This window comes from Trichoderma evansii (genome assembly GCF_050947405.1).
Source record: "Trichoderma evansii strain SZMC 28006 chromosome Unknown GGI43scaffold_8, whole genome shotgun sequence".
NCBI lineage: Eukaryota > Fungi > Ascomycota > Sordariomycetes > Hypocreales > Hypocreaceae > Trichoderma > Trichoderma evansii.
In genome coordinates this window covers 804,896-822,027 of record NW_028145198.1, presented here as the reverse complement: position 1 = coordinate 822,027, position 17,132 = coordinate 804,896, and the positions used below count along the sequence as shown (strand labels likewise).

General features: G+C 50.4%; 7 protein-coding genes across 7 annotated transcripts; 4 read left to right on the top strand and 3 right to left on the bottom strand.

Annotated features, from left to right (window-relative positions):
• Positions 1-469: 469 nt before the first annotated feature.
• Positions 470-3,260, bottom strand: GGI43DRAFT_362947 (palmitoyltransferase ERF2). The gene is made up of 2 exons (XM_083202409.1): positions 1,605-3,260; positions 470-1,503 (listed from the first exon to the last, which is right to left on the bottom strand). Exons 1-2 carry the CDS (start codon positions 2,862-2,864, stop codon positions 724-726), a joined length of 2,040 nt encoding a protein of 679 aa, XP_083061325.1. The 5' UTR covers positions 2,865-3,260; the 3' UTR covers positions 470-723.
• A 1,233-nt stretch (positions 3,261-4,493) lies between these two features.
• On the top strand, positions 4,494-5,138 carry GGI43DRAFT_383245 (uncharacterized protein; the record flags this gene model as incomplete). The annotated part of the gene is made up of 3 exons (XM_083203358.1): positions 4,494-4,601; positions 4,710-4,761; positions 4,915-5,138. 3 exons carry the CDS (start codon positions 4,494-4,496, stop codon positions 5,136-5,138), a joined length of 384 nt encoding a protein of 127 aa, XP_083061324.1.
• Positions 5,139-5,725: 587 nt separating this feature from the next.
• Positions 5,726-9,287, bottom strand: GGI43DRAFT_422501 (HAD-like domain-containing protein; the record flags this gene model as incomplete). Its single annotated transcript, XM_083208121.1, has 3 exons — positions 5,726-6,964; positions 7,011-7,390; positions 8,006-9,287. The coding sequence occupies 3 exons, from the start codon at positions 9,285-9,287 to the stop codon at positions 5,726-5,728; spliced, it is 2,901 nt and encodes a 966-aa protein (XP_083061323.1).
• Positions 9,288-9,748: 461 nt separating this feature from the next.
• On the top strand, positions 9,749-11,624 carry GGI43DRAFT_433731 (uncharacterized protein; the record flags this gene model as incomplete). The annotated part of the gene is made up of 3 exons (XM_083209788.1): positions 9,749-10,291; positions 10,372-10,597; positions 10,709-11,624. 3 exons carry the CDS (start codon positions 9,749-9,751, stop codon positions 10,876-10,878), a joined length of 939 nt encoding a protein of 312 aa, XP_083061322.1. The 3' UTR covers positions 10,879-11,624.
• A 614-nt stretch (positions 11,625-12,238) lies between these two features.
• On the top strand, positions 12,239-13,604 carry GGI43DRAFT_362886 (phosphoadenylyl-sulfate reductase (thioredoxin)). Its single transcript, XM_083202407.1, has one exon. It carries the CDS (start codon positions 12,364-12,366, stop codon positions 13,276-13,278), a length of 915 nt encoding a protein of 304 aa, XP_083061321.1. The 5' UTR covers positions 12,239-12,363; the 3' UTR covers positions 13,279-13,604.
• Positions 13,605-15,374, top strand: GGI43DRAFT_362887 (tRNA methyltransferase TYW3). The gene is made up of 2 exons (XM_083202408.1): positions 13,605-14,380; positions 14,459-15,374. The coding sequence occupies exons 1-2, from the start codon at positions 13,931-13,933 to the stop codon at positions 14,960-14,962; spliced, it is 954 nt and encodes a 317-aa protein (XP_083061320.1). The 5' UTR covers positions 13,605-13,930; the 3' UTR covers positions 14,963-15,374.
• Positions 14,950-15,992, bottom strand: GGI43DRAFT_403556 (Mic19 family protein). Its single transcript, XM_083205805.1, has 3 exons — positions 15,810-15,992; positions 15,659-15,716; positions 14,950-15,591 (listed from the first exon to the last, which is right to left on the bottom strand). Exons 1-3 carry the CDS (start codon positions 15,851-15,853, stop codon positions 15,211-15,213), a joined length of 483 nt encoding a protein of 160 aa, XP_083061319.1. The 5' UTR covers positions 15,854-15,992; the 3' UTR covers positions 14,950-15,210.
• Between the last annotated feature and the right edge of the window lie 1,140 nt (positions 15,993-17,132).

The window sequence follows — 17,132 nt, the reverse complement described above, 5'->3', positions numbered from 1 at the left end:
AGCTTTGCATGTGCACGCTGACGTTATCACCACTTACAACTCCACGTGGGTCATTGGGGGCGTCATCTTTGGACGGCGGATTGGTTGACAAATACGCGACTGGCCTCGGGGTTGTTAAAAAGGGCTCACTTTTGCATTTACATAACAGCTTGATAACTGCAGTTGATTTCATATTTTTGATACATTTTTTTTCATACTGTATACAATGCAAATGATTATGAAATAGTGTTCACAAGGAAAGGTAAGGTTTGAGGCAAAATAGAATAGAATTTTGTATTCGTGTTCAGACCGACTTCATTCTCAATCAAGACCAGCATGCTTTAACTTAAATTCGTGATCCGAGTCTACGCTTCATATGTTTGTCCATCTCATTGACGCCACCACGCCTCTCCAATCAGAAGTTTAAAAGAAGAAAAAGACATCAATAAGATGAAAGACAAGAAAGGGGGTGAAAGTACAGAAAAGGTATAGATATACCATCAACATAGGGTATACTCCGAAACACATACATTAGCTATATTCCAACACGTTGCAAGAATCGTACACTGCAGCTCCATGTATGTCCACTCTAACAGTATGTGTTTCCTTCGTGAATTATTTTTAAGTATGAATGAATAAAAAAAGGGGGCATCGCAATCATGTTTGCGTAAGAAGATAAAAAAATGAGAAGACAAAAATAGCAAAGTTGGAAAAAAACAACGCGATATGCTGAGGTCATTAACATCAAGGTTCGCCCTGGCTCTCGCCTCGTAGGGCTACTGGGCCTTGGAAGCCTGCAGACGTGGGCTTGACAGCATCCATCTCAAGGCCTCGAGAATCGAGCCTTGGCCTTTCGTCTCGGTGAAGGCCCAGTCGCTGATCACCGTTATCATATGACTTCTTGAATTGATAATAAGAAGGTGTGCGAGGTCTGCACAGAACAGCCAAGATGTTCCTCCAGAAGCTGACCTGGTCAAAGGGTCGATATCGTTCGGCCTTTGTGAATTTGTGAGAGTTCATAAATTCTCTTGTCGTTTCGCCACGAGCCATCAAAAATATGTGGTATCCCATGAGGGCAGCGGGGTAGAGAAACGCAAACACTCCCAAAATGATCAAGGCCAGAGCAACACGGAAGTGGTTGATGGATTTGGAAAAGGAAATGTTTTCTTCGTTCGAGTAAACAATAAGCTGAGCAAGACTAGCTCCAATCAGATAGAGAGACAAGAAGGTGGCGGATGAGACAAATGTGAAGAAGTATCGGTAGTTGCGCTTGCCAACGCAGTTGTTAAGCCACACGCAGTGGTGGTCATGCGTCTCCACGCAGTTGTCGCATAAACGACAATGGTGAGCACGAGGCGGCCGCCAGATGTTGCAGGTCCGGCAGTGTTTGACCGGAAACTCCATGGCGGCGGCTGTTGGCTCTGCTGACTTTATCAGGGTCCAGTCGTTTGTCGGGGGGTCAACACGAAGAGGATCTTCAAGTGAGCCGAGAGGCGGAAACTGGTGAAGATTTCGCGGGAGAATCTGGTGTCTGTTAGCACTGATATCTACTCTTAGGAATGCGGATTTAGAGACATGTGGATATGTCTCGTTTCATCCGGGAGGATTATAATTCCAGTACTTACCCCGGGATCTGAAATGGAAGCGTGTAGGAAAGATGAGAAGCAGATGTACGCAACGTACGCAAAGATGATAGGGATGGCTGGAGAAACGTGATGCCACAGCCACGGTGCTTCAAAGACGAAGAATAGAACACAGGGGAGGACGATAAAAACTCCAGTTGCAATGTTGATGGGACGTTGCCTGGTGTTTTGCCACCGACCTCCAAACCAGAACATGGTGTTGCCCTCGAAATACTCATAGTTGCGGTGCTTGCGGATTTTGTGAGATGCCGCGGTACTCTCTGTCTTGGGCCGATGTTGGGAATCGACAGGATTTAATCGCGGTGATGATGCGGTAGAACCGAGCTTTTCTACGCCAGCTGTGTTTCGGTTCTCGCTGCTCTGGCGTTGATCGCGGTCTCGGTCACGGTCACTCATACCAGGCAGGAATGTCGATCCGAAAGATTTGGGCGTTTTCAGCATCGGGCTGGGGAAGCTCCTCATGTTCTTGTCTCCGCTGAGGTCGAGATGTGGAGGAGATTTCTCTTGGACCGAGGCCTTACGCAGCGGTCGAACGCTTTCTGACATGCTCCCAGCCGCATAATGTCCAGTGGGACTGGTGGCATCGGTGCCCTGGTCAAATGTGTGTTCGGTGTTGTCGGTGCCGCGGGAGGGTAAATGCCTGTGGTCCTCGGTGTACATGACGTGCTGGACGGGCGATACAGGACTGGCCAAGGGCGCAAAGTCGTGGATAACGCTTCCATCTATATCTGTTGCGTTGTCCGGAAGGTCCCCAAACTGTGGCTGGGGCGCAGCTGGTGGCTGATTCGTCGCAATAGGCCGCACGGCTCCAGCTCTCTGGGCCTGCAGCTTTTGCGAGCTCATGGGATGGAAAAAAGCGTTTGACGTCAGAGACGGAACATGACTTCGCGACGTCAGACTGGGCGATCGTCCGAGTGCAGAACTCGTCGTGCTTGTGCCGCTTCCTCTCTTTCCAACACCAGTCAAATTCTTCCTGCCACCTCCCCATGCTTTGGAGGTTGAAACCCCTGTCCTGGATGACTCTGGCCGAATTACTGAGCCGGATTCTCTTGTTCGATGCGTCTTGGGTGCTGATGTCGATGCAATATCATCCCCTTCATCCTCGCTGGCAATGTCCGTCATATGAGAGGACACAACGCTGGCAGGGCGCTGCGCGTCAGGCTTGTTGGAAATTTCGGGAGTTGAAAACGTCTGCTCGTCGCCCGACGGCGCAGCAGGCTCGTCTGGGTGCGGGGACGCCATCGTGATGCTCCCGAATGTGTGGTGTTTGCAGCTGGTCCTATAACATAGCCCGTTCTGATGTGTGGTCTATTTCTTTGCTGTCCTTTTCTCGCTTCTGCTGTTCCAAAGCACCAGACCCGAGGATTCCGCTAAGAAAAAAAAATCGGTCGCAAATAAAGATCGGGCAAACAGCATATGACAGATCGACTCGATGTTTGACAGAATAGGCGGCTGGCGGGAACGCGCAGATAGGGGGCAAGGGACGAAATGCCTTGCGGTCGTTGGGAAAAAATGGTTCGTGTGCAAATCGTGATTATTCAGGTTAGTTGCTTTGTAAGATGAGTCGCGCAACAGAGTCGTCGTGGGTCGGATCGCGAGAGTCCACAGGAGGCGTAATAATCAAAGGAGCGTGATGAAAGGGCTATATGAAAAAAACAAGGGAGAGAGAGCGTAGACGAATCGAAAAAGAAAAAAAAGACTGCACAAAACTGGATGAGGGAGTGTCGGAAGCGGGGAGGCTTCAAGTTGGCAAGGAAAAAAAAAAAGAGTCCAAGCGATAAGGCAGTTTCGGCGCTGTGATTGAGGCAAGGCCGGAAGGACGCCCGCTCCGGCAAAAGCGAAGGAGAGAGAGAGAGAGAAGAGAGGCCGCGAGCATTAAATTAAATCGACCTGCGTTTCTCTCGCGACGAGTGTCCTTGGGCCGTTCGTCCACTTTTTCGACAATGCCCTGCCACTGCTAACGAGGCTGCAGGCATGCCGTCGGCGCAGACCCTCCTTTCCCGCAAAAGGGGCTGGCCATTGGTGCAGTTGTCTCTACGCAATTTGGAAGTGGTTGCGGCCAGCGCGGTAGTCGCAGCCCAAGCACGGCGTACTAGCTACGAGGGCCATAGCGGGCGGCGCAGCGCCGGATGGACGTAGCCGGTACCTGCGCGCAATGACGCCTATACATACCGCCATGCTGCTGCACGGAGCACATTGCAGCCAAGGTGCGCAAATCGAGCTGCAGCCCCCGGAGCTGTGCATGACGGCGCAATTAACGGCCTGTGTTACCGATCAAAGCAAGACATGAGTGCTTACAAACGACTTCGTATAGATGCATAATACGGAGTATATACGACACGTACGCTTTGTAAATGAGAGGCAAGACAAAGAGGTGTCCAGCTTTGGGCCGAGTGTCTCGCCTTCAGGCACTGGCTGCTTCTCAGCGCTGCGCTAGGGCACCGCACCAGCTGGCAAGCTCCGGATACCTGCTTTTGAGCTCTCGTCCCAAGTCAATGCGCAAAGCCGCCACGTCCGTCATTGGCTTGTGGAAATTGCCCAGCTGCCATCACAGGCCTTAGCGCGGGCTGGTGTGATGGGCGGATCGATGCCTGACCAAGAATTTTCATCTCCTTGGCCTGTGCCGTGAGCTCATGGTTAGCTAAGCCAATATTTGGCAGCTGCCATGTGACTTTTCACGTGCAACATCCCACCTTCGGCATTGGCCAATGGCAGGCTCGGAATCTCGGGCTGGGCAATTCATCATACGACCCCCAGCTTTTAGCACCACTATTCGGCAAGCTTTTGGCCTTGGACGAAGCAAAACCACCTCGTACCAAAAAATCGCAACACCCGATTCTTCCCACCTACCAGCCAATCCGACCCGACAAAATGGCTTCCATGATCACCCGCCGTTTCTTCTCCACGACTGTTCGTCGTCTGCAGACCACCACCAAGCAGGAGCTCCAGGCTGAGTCCAAGCGAAACCCCGAGACTTATGTGCGTCATAATTGAAAACGAAGCTCCTTTGTTCGGCTCCGTGATGTGCCGAAGCTTCGGATTGGGGGGGGAATGATGGCTAACGGTTGATGTTTGTTCGGTTTACAGATCCTCGGTGGAGTCATGGTCCTCGCTCTGGGCGGTGCTGGCTTCTACTTCGGTATGTATATACATATATGTGCTTTACTTGCTATGATCCAATGCAGCTCAATCACTGCTGCTTTAACTTGCCTCTCTTCCTTTGTTCTCTTCTTCTTTAATCAGCGATAAATCCAGCCCAAGAGACATCCAAATACTAACACCTCTTCCCCAGGCCGATCCCCCACTCAAGCCACCTCCGAGTCCCCCGTCAACGTCGACAAGATGGCCTGGGAGGGCGGCTCTCAGGGCAAGTACTCCTACCACCCCGGCGGCGACCCCAACGCTACTCCCCGCGATGCTCCCAGCGCTCTCAACGTTGTCATCATCCCCAACGTCACCGCTCCCAAGGAGTACCACGACAAGTACAACAAGTGGGGCAAGGAGGGCTACCCTTAAAGAGATGGAAATTGAGCTGCGTGGAACCGTGGGATGATGAAGGAAGAGGTAGAGCAGGCATACTTTGTATTTAAATGAGGCGGGTTCGCCTGTGTAGACTATGAATGGAGGTGGTGGGGGCGTGTGAACATGATGCATGTCTTGAACCAAAACAATGACGTGAGAAAAGGGGCACAAGAACAAGAAAATTATTTTTGCATATACTTCTAAGAGTGAACTGCTGCAATGACTTACCTATATATTGATGTCATATTCAGAGACAGATTAAAGACTTGTCCAACTACTACTTTCGAGTTGTCTCCTCTTCTTTGTGGATGATTAATAGTAACGTCACTTGGGCATGAAGCAAGAAAAGTAAAGTAGGTCGCCGCTATTGTCATTGTGACCCTCCTTCATCTAACAAACGAAGGGAAAATATCAATCACAAAAAGCTTAAACACGAAATCCTCTCACCCCAATGAGTCTCCAACGCCGAGAATGTGATTCTCTCAAGTCATCTTCATCAGACCCAAGTTTCCCTTGATCCCCCATATCTCTCTGTTCACCAAACGCCCTTCCAACGCACCCTTCCAACGTACCCTTGATATCTAAGAAATGAGCAGATCTATCTCCTCACCGGTAAATCCAAATAGGTAGAGCAAGTCCAGCATGCTCTGTCCATTCAACCGTGCGCCCGCCTCCATCTGAACCGTTGGCTTTGCGTTCCACGCCACGCCCAGGCCAGCCTTGTCCATCATCAGCAAATCGTTGGCGCCGTCACCAACAGCAATGACTTGGGACAGATCAATGCCCTCCTTCTGAGCAATCTCGACGAGGAGATCGCGCTTACGCTCCTTTCCAACAATGACGCCCTTCACCTCGCCAGTGAGCTTACCATTCTCGATAATCACCTCGTTGGCATGCGCATGGTCGATGCCCAGCTCCTTGGCCAACCATCCTGTCAGAGGCAGGAAACCACCGGAGAGAACCGCCGTCTTCACACCCAGGCGTTTGAGAGCCTTGATCAACTCTCGCACACCGTTGGTGACGTCGAGAACTGGTCGAAGATCTTCAAAGAGTGTTGCCGGCAGGCCCTTGAGAAGAGCGACTCTCTCTCGGAATGACGACTCAAAGTTGAGTTCACCCATCATAGCCCGGTGTGTAATGTTGGCTACCCGCTCCGCAAGATCCGGCGGGTCCTTGACGGTTTCAGCCAGTAGATCAATGACCTCTTGCGTGATGAGGGTGCTGTCCATGTCAAAGACGACCAATCTAGGATGCTTCCTCCAAAGCACATCTCTCTGCAGAGCCACATCAACATTCCACTCCTGTTCAAATCGGTAAATCAGCTCGTGCTTTCGCAGATCATCCAGGCTGAGGTAGCTGGGTGCCGGCGCGGGTGTCAAGGTCAGCTCGACAACGCGTGGGTTCTCCTGGTTGTCCAAGCAGCGATGCGACGAGTGAGGCTCTTCCGCGCCGTCCGGCAGAGGAAACGTCGACATCAGATGGAGGAAAGACGTAACGCACAGCGGCGAAACATAAGATCCGTAGAGGTGATCCAGCTGCTCCGACTCCTGGGTGGGAGGCTCCAGAGGAAAGTCGTCCATGCTGATCGTCGGGGCCATGTTCGGGGGCAGAGACTCGGTACTATCGGCCAGCCCGCTCTTGGCCGGTGAGCGCGATCTGCTCAGGCCGCCGGACGAGCTCCTCGCGCCAGGCGCATTTCTGTCTGATCCCTTGTAGAACAGCGTCGCGATCAGCCTGTCCGTCTTCTGGCCGGCGGGGGGCGCGCAGTTCTGGTGCGAGTAGCTGTGAGTGACGCCGCTGTCCACGATGATGGGAGGGTGCTCAGGCGACGGGACGCCATTGAAGGGCAGCGCCGCCTTGGGCGACTTTGACGGCGACGAGTCCTCGACGACGGTGTCGATGCCGTGATGCGCCTCGGGGATTCTGTGCTGCGGCGGGCGGTATTGCTGGTGGTCGCTCAAGTAGGAGCTGCTCCGCATGCTGTTGGTGAGCTGCGGGCGCTGCGAAGACTGCTTTGCCGAGTCTGCCATTTTTATTTATTTCGATTCTAACAAAGGCGACAGACCAGAGATTTGGCGACCTGGGGAAAAAAAAGCTGGAGCACAGCCGGAGCTGGTGGACAAGAACAGAAGGCTGGATGGACAAATCAACAGCCGCAGATTCACAGCCTCGCACGCAAAGTTCAGACCAGAGTTCAGCCTGCCCGCTACGTTGTTGATCGCCCGGGCGTGGAGAAATTGCTCCGACTTCGAGGGCACTAACAGCAAAAATGGGACTGGGGGCCTATACGGTACAGGAATATGGTGTGATTTGCGCAATATGATGTGCCGCCCGCTATAGATGGATGGAGTTTCGCTGGAGCTCGAATGCATGCCACAGCCTTTTTGCCCCGCATTTGTCAGGCCCACGTGCAGTGCGTCCTCGGTACTTGTACAATGGTTGTCAAAAACGCATGTGGCGTTTTAGGGTAGAGTAAATTGACAATTAAGTGAAGTGTCAGTTTGGAGATCATATCATCTCACGTAAGTAAACATTTCGAAAATCATTTTCCATTGTTATTTTTGATGCAGAAGTCAAATGCAGAATAATTTTATCTCCTGGGAACAAGATAGGTAGAAGAAATAGATGGCGGGCGTATAAAAATTTGTATATTGTCACTAACTTTGATCTTCAAACAATATAATCACTCTGGCTAAACGCTCTCTCCAGCAACGCCTATACAAATATCAAGAAACCCAACGCTACCAAGCTCAAGTGTCCCATCATTGATTTACCACTTAGTGTTTATCCAAATACAGCCTGTTAATTCCAACTCTCCATCGCAGGCTGAAGTCCCCATCTTGTCTGCTCAGATTTCCCACCCAGCCAATTCTTCATCACATCAAGACCATGATGCAACGCCCAAAGCACATGGCCCAAATCATCCAGGTCCTCAGGCAGTGCCTCTCGGGTATCTTCATTCCATGACCGCATCGTCACTTCGAGCTTCGGACCTCGTGTCCACATCGCTTCCCATTCTACTGCCGACTTGGCTGTCCAGAGTGCTACCTGCGCCGTGAACTGGAGCTGCAGAGTGCGTCCCTCAACTTGATCCCAGCCTTGCTTCAAGAAAGTATACGTCCCTGCTAGAATCTCGGCAGTGAGGATGGTGCGACGCATGCTCTCGTAGTATATCCAAGTGTCCCAGCTGTCGATAACCTTGGAGAAGGACCGAAGACGCGGATACAAGGCTGCTAGCAGCGATTGCACAATGGCTTCATCCCGTTCCGCACGCATTCGTTCGCTGACATCGTCTCTCGCGAAGTAGCGAATGCATTGATAGACGACAAGGGCTTGTAGAACCGGGAGCAGATCGAGTTCCCTGGCACCACAGCTAGCCGCATTATCAGATGCGGAGGTAATGGCGTGTCGGATGGACCCGATGAGACGAACGACTCGCTTGGCAACCTCGCCTCGCACAAGGGCAGCATTGGCCGGATTCCTCATACAGTGCAGAGCACTGGCAGCGAGTGCTTCTTGCAACACTTCCGAGGACGACACTTGCGTGTGGTGGATGAAACAGTTGTGGCCCGTCATGGCCAGCACCTGCGGCTGTGAGGCCAGACGGTCGGCCGCATACTCTGTTCTGGACTGAAACACGGCACCGATAGTCGGAGGAGTATTTGATATGTCAAAGTACACAAACTCGGGAGTGGAGTAGTCCGCTGTGGGAGAGTGTTGGCCCGGAGAAAGGGTATGAATCAGCCGGGGACTCGGGCCCAATGATAACACCGCCTGGTCCTGATTTTGGGAAATGTACTCGTTTAGCTGAGACAACAAGCCGGGTACCAGCGGTGTGGGCACCGTTAAAGACGGATCCGGTGATAGATAGCCTGATACGGCATTCATGTTACCGTCATCGCTATTGCTGCTATTGCTCCCGCTCGCTGTCCAGACCCCACCCAGATCTTGAATTATGCCATTTTGTGCATTCGTTGGAGATGAACTCAGATCAAAAGCCTGCTCTGTATTTCCAATTGTCATCCAGGGGTAAACACACTTCTTCTTCGCTCTTCTACACCGAGCGCAAGTAGGCAGGTCGAGATCGCACCGCCGTTTGCCAATCACGCAAGCGGCACATGACTTTTTACGAGTTGATATCATGACAAATGTTGTTTCTCCGTATCTAACGGGGTCAGCAGAAATAGCCAAAAGAAGACAAAGCAATAAAGAGATGCGGAAGAGAATCAAGCAGACGTTGAAGATTCTGAGCGTGAGAGGCTGATCGGCGTCCATGATAAGTCGGCGGCGCCCCACAAAAATGCGGAATTCCGCATGGGGCCTCCGCATATGAGATATGGGGGGCTCCACGCCTTCACGGAGGATGGTGAAGATGCTATGAGGTAGCGTGAAGGAGAACCGCAGGAGAACCGCAGAGGGCGTCCCTGAATTTGTGGAAAGCCGCACACAATTGATGGAGATGGCTGTTGATGAAGATGTATATAAAGTCTAGAGTTTGTAGAATAAGTCGTTTTCAAATCGCAAGGACAATTTAGCAAGTATACGCCTCGAGAAGAGCCATTGTATCAATAATACCCACCTTTTTAACCCAACAACCACTTAAAATGGCATCAAACAATGCAGCAACATCAAATGATGGCTTCCTAATCCCCTACCGGGTCATCTCAATCACCGATAAAACTCACAAATCCTCTTACCCGGCCATTTCGCCCTCTCGCCCCGCTCTCTCCCAAGCCGGCCGGACGGTCCTCATCACCGGAGGCAGTGGGGGCATCGGCTACGGCATCGCCCTCGCCTTCGCGGCCGCCGGAGCTGAGAAGGTCATCATCGTGGGCAGAGAAGAGTCCAAACAACAGGCGGCGGCTCTAAGTCTCGCTCAAGAGGCTGGCCCTGAATCACACACCAAGTTTGAAGGGAGGGTCGCCCTGCCAAATAAGCCAGAGAGTATCGACAGTTTGTGGGATTCTCTTGAGGCAGAAGGTGTCCATGTCGATGTCCTCGTTCTGAATGCAGCTGTCACAGGCTCTGCAACGGTGTCTTCGATGTGGAATGCCGGGTGGGAATCTACTTGGGAATCGTTCATTGTCCATGTGCGTTCGCTCAACCACTACGGCGAACGATTCTGGAGGCAAAACACCGATAAAAAGGTAAATCCTGGGAACTCCCCCACATATTTATGCTTCATTTTCTTTCAAACCGCGGTTCACTAACAATAATATCGCTACAGAAATACCTCGTCAACGTGGCTACTTCTGCAATCCACGACTGGCCGGTTGGAGAGACCACCAAGATCTATGGACTGACCAAGAATTCGGGCGTGCTCCTGCTCCAGCAGCTTGCGCGAGACACTCCAGTTTCTAAAATGCAGATTGTCAGCTTTCACCCAGGGGCTATCTTAAGCCCTGGTGCGAGGGGTCATGGCGCCACTGAGCGCTCTTTGAACTGGGATAATAGTACGTGTATATCCCTAAGCTCTGGACAGGATCCCCTCCTGCCTATCACTATTAAAATCTTTTCTTTTCGTCATTGAATTAGTGTATGGTCTAACCATCTTCGTAATGCAGTCAGTCTCCCCTCCTCGGTTGCCGTGTGGGCAGCTTCAGACGAGTCGGCCTTTTTGCATGGTCGGTTCATCTGGTCAGCATGGGATGTGGAGGAGCTACAAAGCGGGCAGCTCAGAGAGCGCATAGAAAACGATGAGCAGTTCCTCCGGATCGGCGTTCACGGCATATAGTTGCTGTATTGCGTGCAGATGGGCAAAAGGACTTAGTGCCTTACAATGCGGTCATGTAGGGTGGTTCGAGTTCACACATGCATAGCATAAAGCAAGCAATGAACAAGCACCGCAAGAGCATCATCGGCTCGCAGCAACGGGAAACGACTCCATCCAATCCCGGCCCTTCCTGTGTTGCAGGAATACAGGAATGACTAGCTAGTACTTCGTAAACAGCGCATAGAGAGTAGACGCATGCCCCTCACGATTGCGGACATGTGTGTAATCAACAGCTTTTCCGCAGATATTAATAAAGTAACTCGTCTCGCGAGCTGACGCATACATTCGCTAGCCCAGGCAGTAAAACATCCTTCCCAATTCAGCCAAATATTCAGCTCTCCAATGATCCCGTCGAGCGACGAGCCGACTCGGGCCCTCGCCATGATCCACATAGACCCATAAAATCGGGTTAAAGTGCGAATCTAGTCATCCAACGGCCGTCGGGATCCGACTTCCTAAGAGCCGCCGACAGCCCGAAGGCGCACAAAATGAGCCGGCTGCTCACTGAGATAGCATCAAATTTTCAGCAAAATTTGGCCAAAATCGTCCCTGTTTGACCCATCTCTCTGGCACCTCTTATACCGCCCGATTGTCAGGCTTTTTCGGTGTTCCCATAGACCCTTCCATGACGAACATTGGCGATTCTTCCAGATGCATTCGTCATATCGGATGAGATCATTCCCTCCCTCCTTTGCGATTCCATCTCCGGCAGCCACTCCATTTCTAAGCCAACAAAGCCCCGGAAAACCCTTCGCAGCCCCAGTATTTGCAATAATGGAGCCCTCATAAGTAGAAGATACTCGAATAATTGCTGAGCCAATGTGTGAAATTCCTTGTTCTTGATACTGAAATCTTTTGCCTGGGGTCCCCGCTCTCAGCCAATCAGAGGCCTTAGCTCGACATCGCGGAAGCTTTGGCGTCGATGTCGTGATCGCTCCTAGACTCAACGCCAGACGCCTAAGGAGCTTCTAAGGCGCGTGCTCAATGCAATTTGGCTCGTTTTCTGCAGTTTCTGTGAGCGATGGTCCGAGGGGACTGGCCTGGTAGATTGGACGGGGGCCTGCTTGGTTTGCCATCATTGGTTTTTTCGCCCGGGAGGAGAATTAGTCAGGGCGGGTTGGTAAAGAAAGGCCACAGATTCCCCCGGAATCCCTCCTCTCATATCAAAAGAGTGCTCCCCCAGGATTCTCAGTAATAATAAAAAAGCCATCTTTCTTTCTCTGCTCCCATAGACCTCCAAACCGCATACCTCTCTGCTCAGTGACACACGCTCTTCTCATTGAGACTCTAGTCCTGAAAAGTATCAGCCACTTGTATCTCTGCATTGCATTGCTCTTGTGGATACAATCTGGTCGTCAGGCAAGCCCGCCCAATTACTTCGTCTGTTACCCAATTCAAGGGCCGCCTCAACGTTCCACACAAACAACACAACACTCTCTTGCCATCATGTCCGTCATCATGGAGCAAGCGTCGGCTCAGCCTTCATACACTCTCGAGAAGATTGACCCCAACGACATCGAGTCTGGTTATGCATCCGGCCAGTCCGACTACTCTCCATCACCACGAACAGAGAAGCCTGTTATTTCCCTCAGCAAGTCTCACATTGAATACCTCAACGACCAGATGGAGACTATGCACCCCATGGACATCCTTCGGTTCTGCAGGATCATGTTCCCCAATCTCTATCAGTCGACAGCTTTTGGCCTAACAGGCCTCGCCACCATGGACATGCTGTCGAAGATCCAGAAGGAGAACCCTGAGTCCCGGACTGTTGACCTCATCTTCCTTGATACTCTATATCATTTCAAGGAGACATATGACCTAGTCGATCGCGTTAGAGAAAGATATCCCAATGTCCCCATCCACATCTTCAAGCCCGACGGCATGGAGAGTGCTGAGCAGCTTGAGGAGACTTACGGAGAGAAGTTCTACCACAATGCCGGTGATATGTATGACTTCATTGTCAAGGTCGAGCCTCTTCAGCGAGCATACGACGAGCTCAAGGTCGCTGCCGTGCTTAACGGTCGTCGACGATCTCAGGGTGCTGCCCGTGGCTCCATCCCCATCATTGAGATCGATGAGGAGAGAAACATTGTCAAGATCAACCCCATGGCCACTTGGTCCTTTGCCCAGGTCAACCAGTACATCAAGGAGAATAACGTCCCCTACAACGCCCTGCTTGACCAAGGCTACAAGTCAGTCGGCGACTGGCACTCAACCGTCCCCGTTGGCGAGGGAGAGGATGAGCGCGCCGGTCGATGGAAGGGCCAGAGCAAGACTGAGTGCGGCATCCATAACAAGAAGTCCAAGTACTCTGAGATTGCTACTCAAATGGAGAGCAAGACTGCTCCTGTCTCATGAGACTCGAGTACCGTGTGTCCTGCTCCTCTATGGCGAGGCACGCTCAGAATATAATTTGTTATGACATGATGACCTTCAGTGGTTTTTTGGCGATCGGAATGTTTAAAAGGAGTTGCATCGAGGGGCCAGCATTTGACGGAGGCATTTTACCTCCTAGATACACATCATGGAAAAGGCGTTCGGCTTGATTTTATCTGTTTTTGCGCTTTCAATCCTCTTATCCCGAGAATTCCCCGACTGCGCAGGTTTGCTGACAAAAGGCGGCATCACATGCCCATATTAGCTATAGATAGCGGGAGCAAATAAAAAGTAATTCATTGATAAACCTGTTGCCACTGTGACTGAAATGAAGAAAATCGTCGCTGAAGTCAGCACTGCGTTAGACTTTCTGGAACATGTCTTTAGAGCCACGGGGTGCCCCGCGCGGCGCCCCGTAGATAAGCGTCTGACAGCGATCCACGCGACTAGCAGCCAACTGCTGATAGAGCACTATCAGCAGTTTTTTCTCTGGTCTCTAGGGTAATACGTATAGTACAGTTCAATATTTTATGCGATATACAGTCTTTTCACACTCTGAGTAAAGCAGGCATAAAATAGAGTTTTATTTTTCATTTCATTTTGTCCCATTTTATCTTTTAGTTAATTACTCATAATGCAGAGCCTTAGCTCTCCTTCTGCTCCTTTCCTCGAGAGAAAGGCAAAAATTCTTCAACAGCTCGCTATCCCTGATGCAGAATATTCTGATGCATCGCCCAAGGGCTCCGTTGACGAAGGAATCCGATATCTTATTGACGAAATCAACACTGCTGAAGGATATGTGACGACAAGTAGCTGCGCAGGCCGTGCAAGTGTCTTTCTTGAAGGTCGAAAATCCAAAACTGGTGATGGGGAGAATGGTGAGAGTGAGCAAGTTGCGAGAGTAGGCGGCAAGGGAGCGGGAGGCACATGGCTGTACGTCTCTCATGATCCCAAGGCCGATGGAGGCGAGGAATATTTGGATTGGATGAAGGAGTTGGGATTACCGGATGCGGCAGATGTGCTTGAGATATATCATGATGCCAGCGATGAGAGGAGACTCATACACTTTAAGTTTGAGCCCATGGTGAGTGGCTTTTTTTCTTCTCTTATTTCGTGAAGATATATTCTCTATGACAGGAGCTGACTGAGAAATATTCTTAAGATTCTTCATGTTCTTACTGCTTCACTTGGTCATGCCCAGCTTCTCTTAAGGTGCGCATTACAAGCAGGATTTCGAGAGTCTGGCTCTATCAACATCACATCTCCATCTGGCGAGCAAACTACACCTATAGTTGCTATCCGCTCCATGGGATTAAGCCTCGAATCACTCATTGGCTACGAAGATGCACAAGGACAGCGTCGGCGGATAGTCCCTCCGGAGTATCTCAAGATGCTCTTACAAATCTCCAACGAGCGCTTCGTAGAAAACACAAAGCGGATAGAGAGATTTCGATCAGCATTGAAAGAGGCTATACTTGACCCAAAGTCAGCAAACGCACCGAAGAAATTAAATCCTGAAGGCAAGGAATGGGAAGATGCTGCAGCTAGGCGCGAGAGACTGCGAGCAGAAGGGCTGAAAAGGAAAGCAGCGCTTCAAGCTGAGAAGAAGGAATCAACATCGCAAGATATGGACATAGATTTGCAAATGGATCCCTCCTTTGAATAAAATAAAATTTCTTTTTGTTTATTGGTCATACATTGCAACTCCCATGCATGCAGCTTTTACCGCTGCCAATTTTGCCATAGTATACACATATATACGCCTCTGTTCCAGCCCGCTCGCTCCAAGTTTGGCCAGTGCTTGAACCACTGACGGTCATCATAAGTCTATATGCCCGTCTTTTCCGTTTTTCTCTTTTCTTCCTTTTCCTCAATCGTCTTTGGTCATCTCTTTCATCTCCTTTTATAACAAGTTTATGCGGTCACCCTGTTAATCCATTCCTTCTCCAACTTCTTCACCTCGGCCTTGAACGCCTCAACCTCATCGTAGCAGACCAGCGGCTTCCTGTCGTTTTCTCTCAAGCATCGGACAACGTTGTTTCGTGCTGTCTCCACACTCTCGGGCAGTTCTCGCACATTCTTTCGCTGCTCGAGTTTGCTGCTTAGCGCCTCGATCTCCTTGCCGACAGTATAGCGTGAGGGGCCCTTCTCTTCGGCGTCTGAAGATGCAAGGTCGGCGAGTTTGTCGTGCGCAAGTTTAAGGGCATCGGCTTCTTTCTTGTGCAGCTTCTTGAGCTCCTCGGCAACGCGGGCCTGGATGTGCTGCTCAACTAGTCTGCTGCGAGAGGCATCGGTCTGAGAGTTAACCGCCATGTTAGTTTTTGAAATACGGCAAATACGGAATATCGAATCGAGGGCGTACTTCAGGGCTGGTTTGGAGCGTCTCTAGGACTGGTAGAGAGACGCTGGGAGGTCCTGAGCTGTTTTGATATAAAATTTTACCCGTTAGCTAACCAATGCGGCCGCAGGGAGGTGGATTTTTTCATATTAATGGAATTAATAGATTTACATACACCTTCCATGAATGACCTTGGGGCTTGGATTCTTGGGCACCCATGGTGGCGAGCTCAATGGCGATGCGACAAATATTGGACGGGCGAGCTCGTGATACCACTCTTGGAAAATTCCGGGCGTATTCGGCTGGCGTCACTGTGAACGGCGGCCGGCCCGGAAATTTTTCTGCCTGAGGAGCGCGTGTGGCTGATGGCGCAAACTATGTGGCTGGTGAATATCACGCAAGATTCAAGGTCACATGATTTTGCAGCTTATATAAGCTGTCCATGTAGTGGCAATTTTTTCAAGCAGCTAAGGCACATCGGCCATGTGTTTTAGTGTGAGCTCCATCTGTGTGTAATTCACTTTTGAGTGATTGCCGTCAATTATTCAGACCAACAATAGCAATTTACAATGGAATTAATTACATCACAAAGAGCTGAAAAGTGAGATGTTAGAATCGTTCAATACCACCCGCATCTATTCACTACGGATCGACCTCAAACAATTTCTTCACTGTTTCAGATCATCGTGATGGGGTTGAGCAAGTAAGATTGCCGATTTGATTGTAAGTATTCCGCTGTCAAAAGTGAGACAGCCATCACGACATGAGGCCTGATTGTCAAGCCACTGCTGGTCTAGAAGCAACTGCTACTATCATGATTACTTTACTGTCAATTAAGCCAAGATGCTTATGGCGGCCACTGTCGCTTCATCGGGTAGTTGGCCGAAAGCGCCGTGGGGTGGTTGAGCAGGTTCTGACCCCTGGCAGCAGATGAAGATGGCCTTGGCTTCATTTTTCTGTGACAGCTAAACGCGCGCGGTCCCGACGCAATGGAATAATTTTTTCTTCTTTTTCCCACTAGCATCGTGCTTATTCGGCTCACCCACGTTCTTTGCACCTTCTCCTCTTGCTATTCCATTCTTGTATTGAAATTCCGGTCCAGTATTGGCAAGGCATGCCCGAGTGGGGAGGATGCTCGTGCGCAATCTTAGAAGTAATCTTTTGCAATATATCTTTAATATACATCCCCAGTAATTGAGCAAGCTGGCCTGGATAGATATTGGATTTTTAGTTAGGTGCCTTTCAGGTTCAGGCCAAAAATTAAGAAGGGGTAAAATGACGACATTCTAGAGCAGAAATGTCTCCTTATGCCCTCGTGTATCATGCCATGTGTGCATCTGCTCATGCCATTTTGTGCTGTTGGAAGCTGCAATGTGCGGTGGGAAGAGATTACTTGTACGGGGAACAATCAACAGCACCATCTTGGTCCCCAGTGTAACGCTTATAGTTTCTTGTTCTCTCTTGGCATACTGGCGTAGATATTTCTGAGTTAAAAATG